The sequence below is a fragment of the Ursus americanus genome, chromosome 4 (assembly GCF_024610735.1).
Source record: "Ursus americanus isolate L20-20 chromosome 4, mUrsAme1.1.p, whole genome shotgun sequence".
NCBI lineage: Eukaryota > Metazoa > Chordata > Mammalia > Carnivora > Ursidae > Ursus > Ursus americanus.
Window position 1 is genome coordinate 98829894 of NC_142130.1, and position 16637 is coordinate 98846530.

The 16637-nt window shown below is 44.4% G+C and overlaps 1 protein-coding gene across 10 annotated transcripts in view; it reads left to right on the forward strand.

Annotated features, from left to right (window-relative positions):
• Positions 1–16637, forward strand: part of PCBP3 (poly(rC) binding protein 3) — a 269593-nt gene that overhangs the window by 192330 nt on the left and 60626 nt on the right. For all 10 annotated transcript variants that reach the window (XM_045776982.2, XM_045776981.2, XM_045776983.2 and 7 more), the window contains one exon: positions 11612–11743. In XM_045776982.2, coding sequence (XP_045632938.1) covers positions 11734–11743 — 10 coding nt within the window. In that variant the 5' untranslated portion in view covers positions 11612–11733. The remainder of the gene's footprint in view (positions 1–11611; positions 11744–16637) is intronic.

A 16637-nucleotide genomic window follows, 5' to 3' on the forward strand; every position in this document is an offset into this window, starting at 1 on the left:
TCTCCACTGAGTGCAGAGCCCAACACAAGATTCGATTCCAGGACCCTGAGATCACGACCTGAGCTGAAATCAAGAATCAGACGCGTAACTGACTGAGCCACCCGGGCTCCCCAGTACTGCTGTTTTCTAATTGATTTTTTAAAAAAATTTTATTGTCGAGTTTTGAGTATGCTTTATATATTCTATATGCTAGTCTTTTGTTGGCTGTGTGGTTTGCAAATATTTTCTCCCAGTTTATAGCTTGTCTTTTCACTCTCTTAACGGGATTTTGCTTAGCAAAAGTTTTTAAATTTCATTAAGTCCAATCTGTTGATTTTTCCTTTCACAAAGTATGCCTTCTGTGTTAAGTCTAAGAACTCTGCTTAGCCTAGATTCTGAAGATTTTTCTCCTCTGCGTTTTTTTCTAAAAGTTTTAGTTTCTTGTTTTATATCTAAGTCTGTGATCCATTTTGGTTTAATGTTTGTGTAAGGTATGAGACCTAGATCAAGGTTCATTTTATCGACTGATGTGTTGTCCCAAAACCATTTGTTGAAAAGACTACTTTTTCTCCATTGAATTGTTTTTCCACCTTTTCAAAAATCAGTTGGTCATATTTGGGTTGTTTATTTCTAGGTTCTTTATTCTATTCTGTTGGTCCATGGTATCTTGAAAACTGTAGTTACAAAGTAAGACTTATTATCGAATTGAATGATTCTTTTTGCTTTGTCCTTTTTTTCCCCCCAAGATTTTTAAAGCTACTCTAGGGTCTGTGCCTTTCCATATAGATTTTAGAATAAGCATATTTATGCCTACAAAAAAAACATTTCTGGGATTTTTGTTTTTTAATTTTAATTTTTTAAGTAGGCTCCATGCCCAGTATGGAGCCCAAAACAGGGCTTGAACTCACAACCCTGAGATCCAGACCTGAGCTGAGATCAAAAGTCAGGTGCTTAATGGACTGAGCCACCCAGGCGCCCCTACATTGCTGGGATTTTTATAGGAATTGCATTGGACCTTTAGATCAATTTGGAGAGAATTGGTATTTTTACTATGTTGAGTCTTCCAATCCATGGATATGATATGTCTCTCCATTTATTTAGGTTTTTAAAGTTTACTTTATCAGCATTTCACAGTTTTTAGCATACAGATCCTGTATATGTTAGGTGTATAAGTATTTCATTTTATTTTGAATGATTTTAAATGATACTGTGTTTTAAATTTTGGTTTATGTGTGTTCACTGTTAGCATCTAAAAATGCAGTTAATTTTTGTATATTACTCTTACATTCTACCTTTCTGAATTCAATTATCAGGGCTAGAAGTTTTGTTTTATAAATTCCTTGGGATTTTCTAGGTAGAAAATTATCATCTGCAAATAGAGAAAGTTTTATTTCTTCTTTTCCAGTCTGTATGTCTCTGGTTCATTTTTCTTGCCTGTGACAGTGACTGAAACTCTGGTGTCCTAAGAGTGGCGACTGTGGACAGCCTTGCCCTGTTCCCAGCTGCAGGGTAAAGCATTACCCATAACATTAGCTATGATGTTAGCTATAGGTTTTGTAGATGCGGTTTAAGAAGTTGTGGTAACTTTCCTGTGTCCTTAATTCACTGGCTTTTTTTTTTTTCATGAATAAGTGTTGAATTTTGTTAAATGCTTTTTATGCATCAATTTATATGATCATGTGGTTTTCATGCTTTAGTTTATAGATGATGGTGGATTATATTGATTGATTTTTTCAATATGAAGCCACCTTTGCATACCTGGATGAACCCTACGTGGTCATGGTGTATGAATCTTCTATACATTGCTGGATTCATTTTGATAATTAAAAATTGTTTTAGTTTATTTGTGTCTATGTTCATAAGGCAAATTGCTCTGGTTTTGGTATCAAGGTGATAGTGGCTCACCAAATGAGTTGGGAAGAATTCTCCATCTGTCTTCTCTAAAAGGTTGTCTAAGGTTGGTGTTCATCTTCTTTGAAATTAAATTCTCTGGTGAAACCATCTGGGCCCAGAGATTTCTTTTTCTATGGCTTTTTATTGCAAATTCAGTTTCTTTAATGGTTGTAGGGATAATGAGATTGATGATTTCATGTTGATTGGTTTTTGGTAGTTTGTTGATGGTTCTTCATAGGTTCTGTTTCTTTGTGAGTTTTTAGAGATGTGCTTTAACCATGTTCCTAAATGCTCACTGAAGCGTCTGTACAATGGCTGCTTTAAAGATCCTTGTCAGAGGGCACACACGGGTCTGTCATCTCAGTGTTCAGCATTTGTTGGTTTTCTTTTTTTTTTTTTAAGATTTTATTTATTTATTTGACAGACAGCCAGCGAGAGAGGGAACACAAGCAGGGGGAGTGGGAGAGGGAGAAGCAGGCTCTCAGCGGAGGAGCCTGATGCAGGGCTTGATCCCAGAACGCTGGGATCATGCCCTGAGCCGAAGGCAGACACTTAACAACTGAGCCACCCAGGCGCCCCTGATTTTCTTTTCTTGTTCATGTTGGGGTTTTCCTAGTTTTGGGCACGATAAGTGATTTTCATTTGTATCCTGGAAATTTTGGTTATAGTGTTGTGGTATTCTGTGTCTGCTATAAATCTCCTATCTTAGCAGGTCTCTGCTGACCCCATGTGGGGGCACCTTGTTCACAGCAGACTGGGGTGGAGGTCCAGGCCCCTCCCTCAATCCCCCTGACACCTGGGCGGGGAGGGGAGTGTCTTGGTACTGCCAGGTAGGGGTGGGAGGCTAGGCTGCCGTTCCAGCCTCTCCGCATGAGGGCAGGTAGAGGTGTGTGTGCGTTTCCTGCGGGCGCCGCCTGCAGGAGGACAGGCACTGTCAGAAGCTCTCTGGCTGTCTAGGCTTCCTGTTCCCAGTTCTTGGCCTAGAGAGAGAGCACACTTTTCTTGAGACTTGTTTTTCTGTGTCCTGTAGCATTTTTAGGTTGCAGGCTTTTCCAGTGACCAGTATGGCATATCTAGGAGAGAAGCGAGATGAAACAAAACAAAGTGGTGAGCTCGTTGCTGTGGCATGCTTCAAATCCTGAGCCCGCTAGCCAGTCCGCCTTCTTCTCTCTGCTTCCCCAAGTTTTCCCTTGTTTGCTTCACGTTTGATGTCCAGTTCATTGTGCTTAGCAGGACGAATGGGAGAACCGTGTCTGCTGGATCGTGTCCACAGCCAGAGGCCCTGGTCTTCCTTATAGCCACTATTACCATCTGTGCCTTCTTGATTATTTTCCTTTATCATCAGAGGGCTGTGTGTTTCTAGACCTTTGTTAAAGAACTGAATTTTATATCTGTTCATTTTCTCAACTGGCTCATGTCTTTTCTTCTGATCTGTTCCTTATTATTACCTTTTCTCTACTTTCTGTGAATACTTTGTTATTTTCTAAATCCTTAAGTTGGATTTTTTACTCACTAATTTTTGGCCTCCCTTTATTTCTAATACAGGCTTTTAAGACTAAGTTTTTCTGCAAATTCTACTGTAGCCACTTGCCACCAAGTTTGTCATGTTGCAAGTTTATTGGTCTAGTTATTTTCTAGTTTCATTATGTCATTCCATCCATTTCTTATTTAGAAGCTTTTGTTTTTATTATTATTATTATTATCATTATTATTATTGAGAGAGAGTGAGCGCATTAGCAGGGTGGAGAGGGGCAGAGGGAGAAGGAGAGAATCTTAAGCAGGTCCACATCTAGCAGGGAGCCCCCGCGGGGCTTGATCTCAGAACCCTGAGATCATGACCTATCCCAAAACCAAGAGTCAGACACTTAACCAACTGTGCCACCCAGACGCCCCCAGAAGCTTTTAAAAAATGTTATGTTCAGGGGGATTATAAAGTTATCCTTTTGCTAATGATTTCTAATTTAATTGCCTAGTGGGTAGAGAGCACAGTCTGTTGATTTCATGTCTTCAAAATTTGTTGAAACTTGCACTGAGTTAGAATATTGCCAATTTTTGTTTTGTTCTCTGAGAGCTTTAGGGGAGCATGTACCTCCAAATGTCAGGTGCAGCATGTCACAAACACGCAATGCCACATCTGTGGTGTCATTCGTGGGTTCTGTGTCTTTCTTGTGACTTCACTGTGTTTGTGTGGCCTGTTCCTGAGAGGTATGTTGGCATCTCCCCTCAGATGGACAGTTCACTGCTCTGGCCTGGGTTCCCTCTTCAGACTGAATCCCCAGTGATGGGCCCTCATAGCATCTGTGTTCCTCTTCGCTGCCCGTGGACAGTTACGTTACCTCTGCGCTGGATTATGGCTTGGCCCCTAAATCTTCTCCTGGCTTTGCTCCTGTGCCTCTTCACCGTCAGTCTGTTTTCCACACCAGAGCCAGATTGCTTGTGTTAAAATATCAGGATGTATCATTTTTGTCTGAGTCACTTCTCTTCGTCTCAAAGCCCCATGCACTCATGCTCCTGGCAGGAGGAGAGCATGCAGGAAGCCCAGCAAACAGCAGGTAGGAGAGCACTTGGCCTCGTAGTGGTCTGACGTTTCAAACCTTCTGGTGAAGCCCAGCCCTTCACTGAGCTCAGGTAACAGTGTGAGCTGCTTATGCCCCACGCACATGTGTATGAGTATGTGTGTACACGTGTAGTTTGCAGCTGAATGGGCTGCTTTTGTCTGCACTGTGCCAAAAGGGGCAATGACGTCCCTGGGGACTCATCCTTTGAAGCTGATTTGTTGTGGCAGCCTGTTCAGCAAGACGTTGAAACCACTGCTTCTGTTGTTGCTAAGTGGGCCGTACAGCGAGGGAAGGCCGTGGAGGTGAGGAAAGGAATCACGTCCCCAACTGCATCTCCGTCTCCCTCCCTTCCTAACACCAACTGTGTGTTGAAAAGAGAACGGCAGCCTATTTCCTTTCTGGGATTCTCCTCATAACTCATGTCTAACTCCACAGAGTGCTTGGTGTCCCCGGCTCCCGAAACTCGCTGGTGATGTTGGAAGAAGTGGGTCATTGCATGAATGGGTCTGTTTGTCACACCGCTTTAAAGATTTCTGGTCTCATTGTGTTTCCTGCCATATCAGGGCTATATGTATTAAATAAACTAGTTCCCTTTAGATGTTTCTAAAACGATATGAATTGCAAATGGAATATCCTTTGGTTAAAGTTCGTTAATTTCTGGTTTTATTGCATTGTTATCAGAGACTGCTGTCTCTGCCGTTTCTATTTTATGTAACTTACTGAGCTAATAATCCTGCCTGCTGGAATTCTGAGAGCCTCTTGGGAGAGGGGGGCAGGAGTTCTCATTGTTCCATTTGTTTTCTCCCGTGTTACACTCCCATTTTATTGTTGGCAGTTCACTGTCTTCAGAACTGCTTGTCGTTGAGTCTGTATCCTGAATGAGTCACCCTCTACAGACACGAAACCTCCTGTTATCCGTGGAAGAAAAGAGCTAGAGGATTTCTGGGGCCTAATGCCTTACAGAAAATTCTAATTACTACCCCCGTTTTTACTCACCTGCCTCTGCCTCTTCCCTTTGCAGCCATTCTGGAAGACTTGTGAGAATTGGCTGTTTTCCTGATGGCCTCTCCCCTTATAGGCTTGAGTTTCAGCTTTCCTGTCCTTTCCAAATTATTTACCATGTTTTCATCCACTTGCCAGACTCCAGTATTGTGTTAACGACTCATGTTGGTTGTTCTCTCTTCTCCTGACCTTTTTGTACTTGTGAGTTTGTGCCTTTTTATTTTGTGTGATTTAAGTACACCTTCTGTAAGAGGGGAGGTAAACACACGTTAATTCTGCATGTTTTGTGTGAGGTTTCTTTCATTACCTTTTTTTAACTTTTGAGTATTGATTGCCTTTTTTTTTTTAAAGATCTCATTTATTTATTTATTTGAGAGAGAGCGAGAGCGCGCACGAGCCGGGGGAGGGGCAGAGGGAAAAGGAAAAGGGGAAGCCGGCTCTGTGCAGAGCTGGGAGCCCGATGCAGGGCTCGATCCCAGGACCCTGGGGTCAGGACCTGAGCCAAAGGCAGACGCTTAACCAGCTGAACCACCGAGGCGCCCCTGGCTTTGTTTTTTTCTAAATGAGTATAATTCATATACCATAAACTCCACACTTTTAAAGCATACATTTTAGCAATTTCTTGTATATTCACAGAGGTGTGCAGCCATCACCACTGTCTAACTACAGACTACAGGACATTTCATCAGCCCAAAGGAAGCCCCATCTACATCACTAGTCACATCACTAGCGCCGTTCACCTTTCCTCAGCCCTGGGAGCCATGAGTCTACTTCCTGTCTCTGTGGATTCGCCTTTCTGGGCATCTCATCTACATGGGATCATACAGTGTGTGGCTTTCTGTGTCTGGCTTCTGTCCCTCACATCAGTGTTTTCTGGGTTCATCCATGATGCATTTCAAAGGCTCATTCCTTTTTCATGTGGCTAAATGATATTCCATTGTGTGAATAGACCACGTTTTGTCTATTCCTTCATTAAGTGATGGGCATTTGGGTGGTTTCCACTCTTTGGCTGCTGTGAATATTGCTGCCATGAACACGGATGTGCAAGTTTTTGTGTGAACATATGTTTTCTCATGTGTAGATCCTTAGGACTGGGATCACTAGGTCATATGGTAACTCTATGTTTAGCTTTTTGACAAACTGCGAGACTGTTTAACAGAGTGGCTACGCCATTTTGTATTTCCACCAGCAGTGTACGAGGGTTCCGGTTTCTCCACATCCCATCTGACGCTGCAATTTTCTGTTTTTCTTCTTCCTTCTCCTCCTCCCCCTCCTCCCCATTATTATCAATATCACTGTTGCTACTGTTGTTACTATTATTGCCATCCTAAGTGGATACAAAGTGGTGTCTCATTGTGGTTTTCATTTGCATTTTTCTAACGACTAATGATGTTGAGCATCTTTTTCATATGCTTTAGCCATTTGTCCGTCTTCCTTAGAGAAATATGTATTTGAATCCTTTGCACATTTAAAAATTTTTTGTATTATTGCCCAAAGAGCTGAGGGTCCATTTCTGGGTTCTCTATTCTGTTCCACTGGTCTATGTGTCTGTTTTTGTGCCAGTACCATGCTGTCTTTGTGATCACAGCTTTGTAGTACAGCTCGAAATCCGGCATTGTGATGCCCCCAGCTTTGTTTTTCCTTTTCAACAGTTCCTTGGAGATTCGGGGCCTTTTCTGTTTCCATACAAATTTGAGAGCTATTTGTTCCAGCTCTTTGAAAAATGTCCTTGGTATTTCGATCGGGATGGCATTGAAAGTGTAGATTGCTCTGGGTAGCATAGACATTTTAACTATGTTTATTCTTCTGATCCATGAGCATGGAATATTTTTCCATCTTTTTGTGTCTTCTTCAATGTCTTTCAAGAGTGATCTGTAGTTTCTAGAATATAGATCCTTTACCTCTCTGGTTAAGTTAATTCCGAGATAACGAATGCTTTTTGGTGCTATTGTAAATGGGATGGATTCCCTAATTTCTCTTTCTTCAGTCTCATTGTTCGTGTATAGAAATGCAACTGATTTCTGAGCATTGATTTTGTATCCCGCCACATTACTGAATTGCTCTATAAGTTCTAGTAATTTGGGGGTGGAGTCTTTTGGGTTTTCCATATAGAGTATCATGTCATCTGCGAAGAGAGACAGTTTGACTTTTTCTTTGCCGATTCGGATACCTTTTATCCCTTTTTGTTGTCTGATTGCTGTTGCGAGGACTTCTCGTACTATGTTGAATAATAGTGGCGAGAGTGGGCTATTATTCTTGTCGTGTTCCTGATCTTAAGGGAAAGCTTTCAGCTTTTCCCCATTGAGAGTGATATTTGCTATAGGCTTTTCATAGATGGTTTTTATGAAATTGAAGAATGTACCCTCTATCCCTACACTCTGAAGGGTTTTAATCAGGAAAGGATGCTGTATTTTGTCAAATGCTTTTTCTGCATCAATTGAGAGGATCATATGGCTCCTGAGTCTTTTCTTGTTGATATAAACTATCACACTGATCGATTTGCGAATGTTGAACCACCCTTGCATCCCAGAAATGAATCCCACTTGGTCTTAATGGATAATCCTTTTAATGTACTGTTGGATCCTATTAGCTAGGATCTTGTTGAGAATTTTGGCATCCGTATTCATCAGGGATATCGGTCTGTAATTCTCCTTTTTGGTAGGATCTTTTCCTGGTTTGGGGATCAAGGTAATACTGGCCTCATAGAGTGAGTTTGGTAGTTTTTCTTCTTTATATTTTTTGAAACAGCTTCAGGAGATATTATTACTAACAATATAATAAAAAATATTATTATAATTAAAAAAAAGGAGGATAGGTATTATTTCTTCTTTGAATGTTTGGTAGAATTCCCCGGGGAATCCGTCAGGCCCTGGATTCATGTTTTTTGGGAGGTTTTTGATCACTGCTTCAATCTCTTCATAATTAATTGGTCTGTTTAAATAATCAATTTCTTCCTGTTTCAGTCTTGGTAGTTTATAGGTTTCCAGGAAGGCATCCATTTCTTCCAGGTTGTTTAATTTATTGGCATAAAGCTGTTGATAAAAGTTTCTAACGATCCTTCCTATTTCATTGGTGCTGGTTGTGATCTCTCCCCTTTCATTCATAATTTTATTAATTTGGGTCCTTCCTCTATTCTTTTGAATAAGTCTGGCCAGTGTCTTATCGATCTTATTTATTCTTTCAAAGAACCAGCTTCTACTTCTGTTGATCTGCTTGGGCAACTAATTTTGACAAAGCAGGAAAAAACATCCAGTGGAAAAAAGACAGTCTCCTCAATAAATGGTGTTGGGAAAATTGGACAGCTACATGCAAAAGAATGAAACTGGACCACTGTCTCACACCATACACAAAGATAAACTCCAATGGATGAAAGACCTCAATGTGAGACAGGAATCCATCAAAATCATAGAGGAGAACGTAGGCTGCAACCTCTTTGACATCGGCCACATCAACTTTTTCCATGACACATCTCCAAAGGCAAGAGAAACAAAAGAAAAAATGAACTTGTGAGACTTCATCAAGATAAAAAGCTTCTGCATAGCTAAGGAAACTGTCAAAAAAAACTAAGAGGCAGCCCACAGAATGGGAAAAGATATTTGCAAATGACACTACAGATAAAAGACTGGTATCCAAGATCTACAAAGAACTTCTCAAACTCAATACACGAGAACAAATAATCAAATCAAGAAATGGGCAGAAGATATGAACAGACACTTTTCCAATGAAGACATACAAATGGCTAACAGACACATGAAAAAATGTTCAAAATCATTAGCCATCAGGGAAATTCAAATCAGAACCACATTGAGATACCACCTTATGCCAGTTAGAATGGCAAAAATTGACAAGGCAAGAAATAATAAATGTTGGAGAGGATGTGGAGAAAGGGGATCCCTCTTACACTGTTGGTGGGAATGCAAGTTGGTACAGCCACTTTGGAAATCAGTGTGGAGTTCCCTTAAAAAGTTAAAAATCGAGCTACCCTATGATCCAGCAATTGCACTCCTGGGTATTTACCCCAAAGATACAGATGTAGTGAAGAGAAGGGCCATACGCACCCCAATGTTCCTAGCAGCATTGTCCACAATAGCTAAATTGTGGAAGGTGCCGAGATGCCCTTCAACAGATGACTGGATTAAGAAGATGTGGTCCATATATACAATGGAATATTACTCAGCCATCAGAAAGAACAATTACCCAACATTTACAGCAACATGGACTGGACTGGAGGAGATTATGCTAAGCGAAATAAGTCAAGCAGAGAAAGACAATTATCATATGGTTTCACTCATTTATGGAACATAAGAAATAGCAGGAAGATCAGTAGGAGAAGGAAGGGAAGAATGAAGGAGAGATCAACAGAAGGGGAAATGAACCATGAGAGACTATGGACTCTGGGAAACAAACTGAGGGCTTCAAAGGGGAGGGGGGTCGGGGATTGGGATAGGCCAGTGATGGATATTAAGGAGGCCACGTACTGCATGGTGCACTGGGTGTTATACGCAAGTAATGAATCATGGAACTTTACATCAAAAACTAAGGATATACTGTATGGTGACTAACATAACATAATAAAAAATTATTTTAAAAAAATTTTTATTATTGAGTAGTTTTATTATTGAGGAGTTCTCTATGTGGTCTGGATATTAATCCCTTCTCAGATACATGATTTGCAAGTATTTTCTCCGATTCTGCTGGTTGTATTTTCTCTCTCTTGTTAGTGCCCTTTGATGCACAAAAGTTCTTAATTTTGATTAAGTCTACTTTATGTGTTTTGCTGTTGTTGCCAATACTTTTTGGGGTTGTATCCATGAAATCCTCATTGCCAAATCCAATGTCATAAATATTTTTCCCAGTGTTTTCTATAAGCGTTTGTAGTTTTAGCTCCTAAGTCTAGGTCTTTGGTTCATTTTGACTTAGTGTTTGTATGTGTTGTAAGGTTCATTCTTTGCATGTGAATGTCCAGTTTTCCCAACACCATATGTTGCAAAGACTATTCTTTCCCCATTGAATTGTCATGGCATCCCTCTCCAAAATACTTCCAGTGCTTTCTGTTGAGTTCCCACTGACTGACCTTAAGAACTAATGCAACAGATTGGGCCTCTCTGGTCCTTCAATCAGTAACACATTGAACCTTTTACTGTACTCATGTGTGACTGTCATCCCAACTGAGGCATTGTGTGCCCATATGAAAGATGGAGGTTCTTACTCAATAGTACCTTTCATGGAATTTCCTTGAATTTGGTTTTTTCCAATTTAGTTTCACTTTGAATCACAATGTATTACATGGATAAGACATTTTAGCTTGGAAAAAAGTCAGTCAGTGCTGTGGTTTATTGCCTAAGGTGGATACCTGATTGACTAGGGGAAAAGCAAAGACATTGGACATAGGTTTCTAATTATTTTTGGTGCTATGACCTCACAATTCCAAGTGTCAGATGCTGTTGTAAATAAGCCTTTTAAGGTGTCTGTAACAATAATTCACAGAGATAGTAAATATACACTTGTGGAGTAGAATTATAACACAGCAAAAAGGATAACGTTTGAAAACAGGTACTTGTGACCAGGGATTAAATTTTCAGTTTGGGCAACCAAAGTGAATTCAAAAAGTCTAAAAAGTCAGGAGACTTAGACCCAGGCAAAACTGACACTCTCTGGAAAAACAGCAGGCAACATGGAAGGCAGGTCTGCCCGTACGAGAGTGTGTGCCAAGATATGGGGTGGGGTATTTGGACAGCATGGGTACGTTTCCTGTGAGAGTGGAAAACCAGCAATGCATTTGAGTTAATATGTAATTTCATGACTGTTATTCTTAAATCAGTAGAGGGGGGAGGGAGAAGGAGAGAGTGGAACTAAATAGGTCAGTAGAAGGTTGACTGTTCCATTTACATTCTCCAAAGTTGATCTAGTTTCACCAAAAAACTTCTTTTGGACTTCCCATTTATGAAATGGAAGCCTCCTCACGTTTAGAGCTGCCTCATTTGGGGTATATAGGGCAGTATTCCCAGGACAAGTTCTCACTGGCATTTCGTCTCCATATCCCGCATGTGCCTTATATGTGAATACTTAAGACGCCTCTACTGCTCTGTCGAATGCAAGAAACAGTGCTGTGGAAGCTCAGTCCTACTGGGCAAGGTCATGAACGTGCACACTCACGTACCCTGTGTTCTGTGTTTTAGGTAGGTGAGCCCCTGGACAAAGTCAGCCCTGTCAGTCACCAGTTCCAGCTGTGATGCTCTAAGTCACAATAAGTCTGAACACTGGCTGTCTATGGACCTGCCCTGACTCTTAGAGCCTGCTTATGGGGGAAGGTGAGTGACTGCAAAGTATCTTTTATTTGCTTGTCTGTGTACCAGGAACATAGGTAACAAGGTCAAAGTCAGCCTTGAGAACAGTGAGGCCATGTGTTTGACCCTCTTCTGTCCCTGATGTGATACCACTGGGGAGCAGCGCCAGGAAGTTTAACAAAGAAAGGCGGTGGACGCCGTGCATGATCGTGTAGGAATGGCCTTCCTGGCTGATTCTAGAGTCGAGGTGCACTTTGAAGAAGCAGGTCTAAGCTGAGACAGAACGTTTATCCATGGCTTTTTCCCTTGAATGTTTGAAGAGGATGGGAACCCTTAGAACTGTTTTTCCCCTAAGTATTCCCTGCTTTTACCCCTCCTGGCCCTTCTCCCACCATTTGCCAAAGAATGCTGGATGGGGACTCTGAAGAGCTGGGTCTGCTGTCACCTTGTTTATTGGGTCCCCCATAAATGTGCACCAGCCTCATGCAGGGCCCTCGTGCTAAGCACAGCCTGCTAGCCTGGCCCTACTGACAGTCCTGTGTGTGCAAGGGTGCAGTGCTGTGTGTGGCTGTGCTGGGAAGGAGCCTGTGTGGCCGGCATGTGTGTGCGTGCATAGAGGAGCACGTGTGCAGGAATGGGGGGGTGTGCACGCGTGCAGAGTTTGTGTGCCTGTGAACGGGACTGTGGGGACATGCACAGGTGCAAGAGCATGTGTGTTCTGTGTCCCTGTGCACTCCGGGACCCTGAGGTCCAGACTCTCTCTGCCGGGCCTGCAGAACCCACGTTCTCTGGCCTCAGATTGAGGCCTCAAGTTCCTTCCGTGGCGCACGTGCCGTGGTCATCCCTAGGTCGCTTGTAGGTTATTCATCTGTGTCTTTATGTTACACAGGCTTTGCTCAGTCCTTGAGAATACATTCTAGGATGCTTTACTCACCTGGAGACACAAAGGTGGCCATTGAGAATGTTTAAGCTGTGCAATTTATTAATCCAGATTCACAACACAAATATTATATAGGTTCTGAGTTAACGTACCCGCCTCCAGGTGGCTGTCAAAGAAACATGTGCATCTTTTAAAAGTCACAAAACTTAACAATAAGGGACACTGGGCTCCTCACTGCCTTTCCAGATGTTTTCATTGTTCTCCGTAGCAGCTTCTCTTCTGCCTGCATGTTGTCTGTCTGGGTTTGTTTGTTAATTGCAGCTCAGCGTGTTAATCCTGTGGTTCTTGACCCAGTTCCATAAGCCTGGGCCTGTGTTGTTTCGCTCTTTTCTTTGTTCCTCCCATTGAGGATGGTTAAAAGCATTTCAACTTCCAGGTGTCTGGTTGGGCTGAATGTCAGTGACTCGTCACAGTGGACTTGAACTCTGCTGGGTTTGGATGGGAGCCGATGGGAAGGCTCCTTTGTCATGACTGGTGTGTCCAGGCTGTGGTCAAGAGTGAGGCCAGCTATGTAAACCAGAGCCAGGTCTGACCGGTATTCTTCAGGTATCTCTGGAGCCTGGGCCAGGCTGCGGCTCACCAAAGCTGGGAGCTGAGGGGACCCCACACAGGGCTTTCTGCCTCTTTTCCAGCCCAGGCAGGTGCATGCTGGGGAGCCCTGCACTGCTTGTTAGCCTGCCGTCTGCCTGGCTGCATTTGCCAAGTACCCATGTGCTTGATGGTCTGGGCATCTGACCCCATGTCAGGTGTGGGACATGGCTACAGAAGCAGTGGGTGGAACCCATGAGAACAGGAAACCCACAGCTATCCAGGAGGTGACTGGCCACTGAGCCCAACATGTCCCAGTGACCCTGAAGCCGCTGAGTGCCCACAGCTGGCCAACCTCTGGGTGGTATGGCACTTGCAGGCGGGGATCCCCCACCCCATTTGCAGTGCGCCCTCTACCCAGAAACTGCCCAAGTTCACGTCCTAAGTTCTCACCAGGCGTGGTTTCTCTCGGCTGCCTCTGGCACGCAGGGTGCCCCCATCCCTTGGTTTCTCTGGACCTCTGGGCCACTCCCTTCTTCTCTTTTGTGGCCCCCACACCCTCAGCCACTTCCTTTTGGCTGGTGACTCTGGTCTTTCATGTCCCTCCTTCATACCACTTCCTTTCCATCTAGGCTCTCTCTGCTTCCCACCTGCACAAAACAGGCCGGCGTGCCCCATGGCAGTATATCTGCTTGTGGTAACCCCCCAGATGGCTGGCCTTGCTGTCACCACCTGCTTACCTTGCACCAGACCTGTCTGTTGAGGGCTGAGGCCTGCGCTGGCCAGACGCACCAGCCAGTGTCTGGTCCTCCCCAGGCCCTCAGTAGCACTTGACGCTGTCGGCTGCCCAGTGGGCAAGAGCCGGGTTTCCATGGCCCGAGCTTTATGACCGGGAGCAAGCCATGTGTGACTGTGCTGCTCCTTCCCTCGTCTGTCCGGGAGTAAGGACGGGTCCTCCACAGAGACCTGCTACAAGGTGGGAAGTAGCCGGCAGGGCCAGACGCATGGCAGGACTGTCTGCAGGCCAGATCTCAGCACCTTCCTCCTTGCTTGGCCAATAGTGGCTGATGTCCCCAGGACTCAGGGCTCAGTCGGGCACTGAGGACAGAGCTGCCCAGGCTGTGGGAGCACAGGGAACAGCCCCCCATCATGGCAGTGACAGTGCCTGAGCCATTTTGTCACTTTGTGCCGAGCTTCAAGCATGTATATCCTTCCACTGAGGAATGATATCTGTAAATATGTATTCCAAGGAAACAAGAGAGGGGCAGGAAGAGGTCCACCCAAAGAGGGCTGTGGAAACATTCTTTGACATAACCACGCAGGGCTCCTGGGTGGCTCAGTCAGTTAAGTGTTTGCCTTTGGCTCAGGTCCTGATCCCGGGGTCCTGGGATCGAGCCTGAGTTGGACGTGCTGCTCAGAGGGGAGTCGTCTTCCTCCTCTCCCTCTGCCACTCCCCTCCCCCGGCGCAGGTAATAAATAAATAAGTAAAATCTTTTAAAAAATATATAACATCTCAAAAACCTGGGAATACAAGCATTGCAGTTTGGTTACATTGTCTACATTAAAATGCATAACATTTTATGCATAATAAGAATAGTAAAATATGGGGAACTTGATCATTGTTATGTAGGTTTAAATATGTTGACATAGAAAAATTTCATATGTAATGTTAAATGAGAAAAACAGGGCAAACGTGGGTGGTTTCTCCTATTTTTATTAAAAAATATAATGACACACACCACCGAGACAAAGGTCTGACTCAGTGGACCTCAAAATACCCCACTATCACTGGTGGTCTTTCTGAATAATGATATAGGTTATTTTTTTCATAAGTGCATTTTCTGTTTTTTTCTGCAGTGAGCATCCAATATTTGTGCTATTTTAAGTTGTTTTCCTGTAATGAACAATCAGGCTGACTGGTCAATAGCACCTGCATGCCTCCACTTTCTGTGCTCCTTTGTTGGCTCCAGAAAGCCAGAGCCTGTCCTCACAGCCAGCGATTCCTCTCTGCATCCGTGTTTTTAGCTCTGCCTGTTACAGGTTTTTATCATTTGTCTGCATCTGGTTTCATGTGAGCTGGTGAGCTAACAGTGCTAAGTAGAAGGTGGACTGAGGGCGACTTTGTCCTGCTCGGTGGCAGATGTGCCTTCCCCACCACTTCTCACGGGGCTGCGTCAGCCCTCCCATCAGCGCTGCCCACACCAGAGCCCTGCATCAGGATGGCTTTCAAGGACATACAGCGCTCATGCGTTTCTAAGCTTACGTGTGTGCGGCTTGCTTCTAGGCCTGGACCTAGCAGCCCTAGATCACCAAAAAAAGGGGGAGGGGGAGAATTTGCAATTGGTGCCGCTTCGGGCACCTCATCCTGCAGTTACAGGACCGAGTGCTTCAACAGGACTAGCTTTGTGCCAGGCCCAACCGTGGCAGACAGCTGACAGCAGCAGTGACAGCTCAGGCCCTAGGAGCTGCATTTCCATCACTAGGGCCCACCCACGCCTTCCTGTCCAAGGGCTGAGCTGCCGCGGCCCATGTCCCGCAGGCATGCCGATGTGTGCGCTGGCCCCTGTTTGGGGGACGGAGTCATTGAAATGACAGCACATCCGTGCCGGGTGCACCCCTCCAACGGAATGAGGGGAGTTGGGCGAAAAGTAGGTCACATGTGCCCGGTCGTATGTCACGAGGTTTCCAACCTGAGGCCAATGGGATTTGTAGCCTCCTTTGGTTAGGACAAAACCCACTCTGATTTTTCTCCTTTAGCATTTCATCTTCTCTAGACAAGGAGGGTGGCCATCTGTCTGATAGCCGCATCCAGCCGGCTCTTCCTGACCTCCCAGAGCCGCTTTGTTCTGAGGTAAGGGGTGCTGGGGCCAGGGGAGGCCGCTCTGGCCAGGAGAACAGGCTGTGTGTCGAGGAGTGGGGCACGCGCGGGTCCTCAGGAGCTGCTAGCAGGGCCTGCTGAGGCAGGCACAGCACTTTCCATGACATTCAGAGGAAGATCCTTACGTTAAGTTCTATTTTAAGAATATGGCTCCTTTTTAGGGATCAAGGTCCACTGTTACCACTCTCGTGTTAAAGTGTTAGTGTGTAAAAAGGTGAGCATTGCAATCTTACAGCTCTCTGTCGGTGACACTGGGGAGGGGTGGGAACAGGGCTCCCCTAAGACACACTGGCCACTCCACAGTCCGGGGCCCTGTGCTGTCAGTGCGGCCAGCGCCTTTGTGTGAGAGTGTCAGCCTCTGCGCCAAACAAGTGAGCTCCTGGCTTCACTAGTCTGCACGCAGCGTGGAATCGGTGTATCGGAGCCAGGTTAACACACGCATGCCGTTGTGTATAGAGAACGTGCAGTGTTGGGGCTTGTTACTTCTACTGAGAAAGAACGTGGTTCTCTGTATTATCTGTGGGAAGGCCGGCAAATGTGATTCCTTCATGGCCAAGCAGATGCGGAACGTG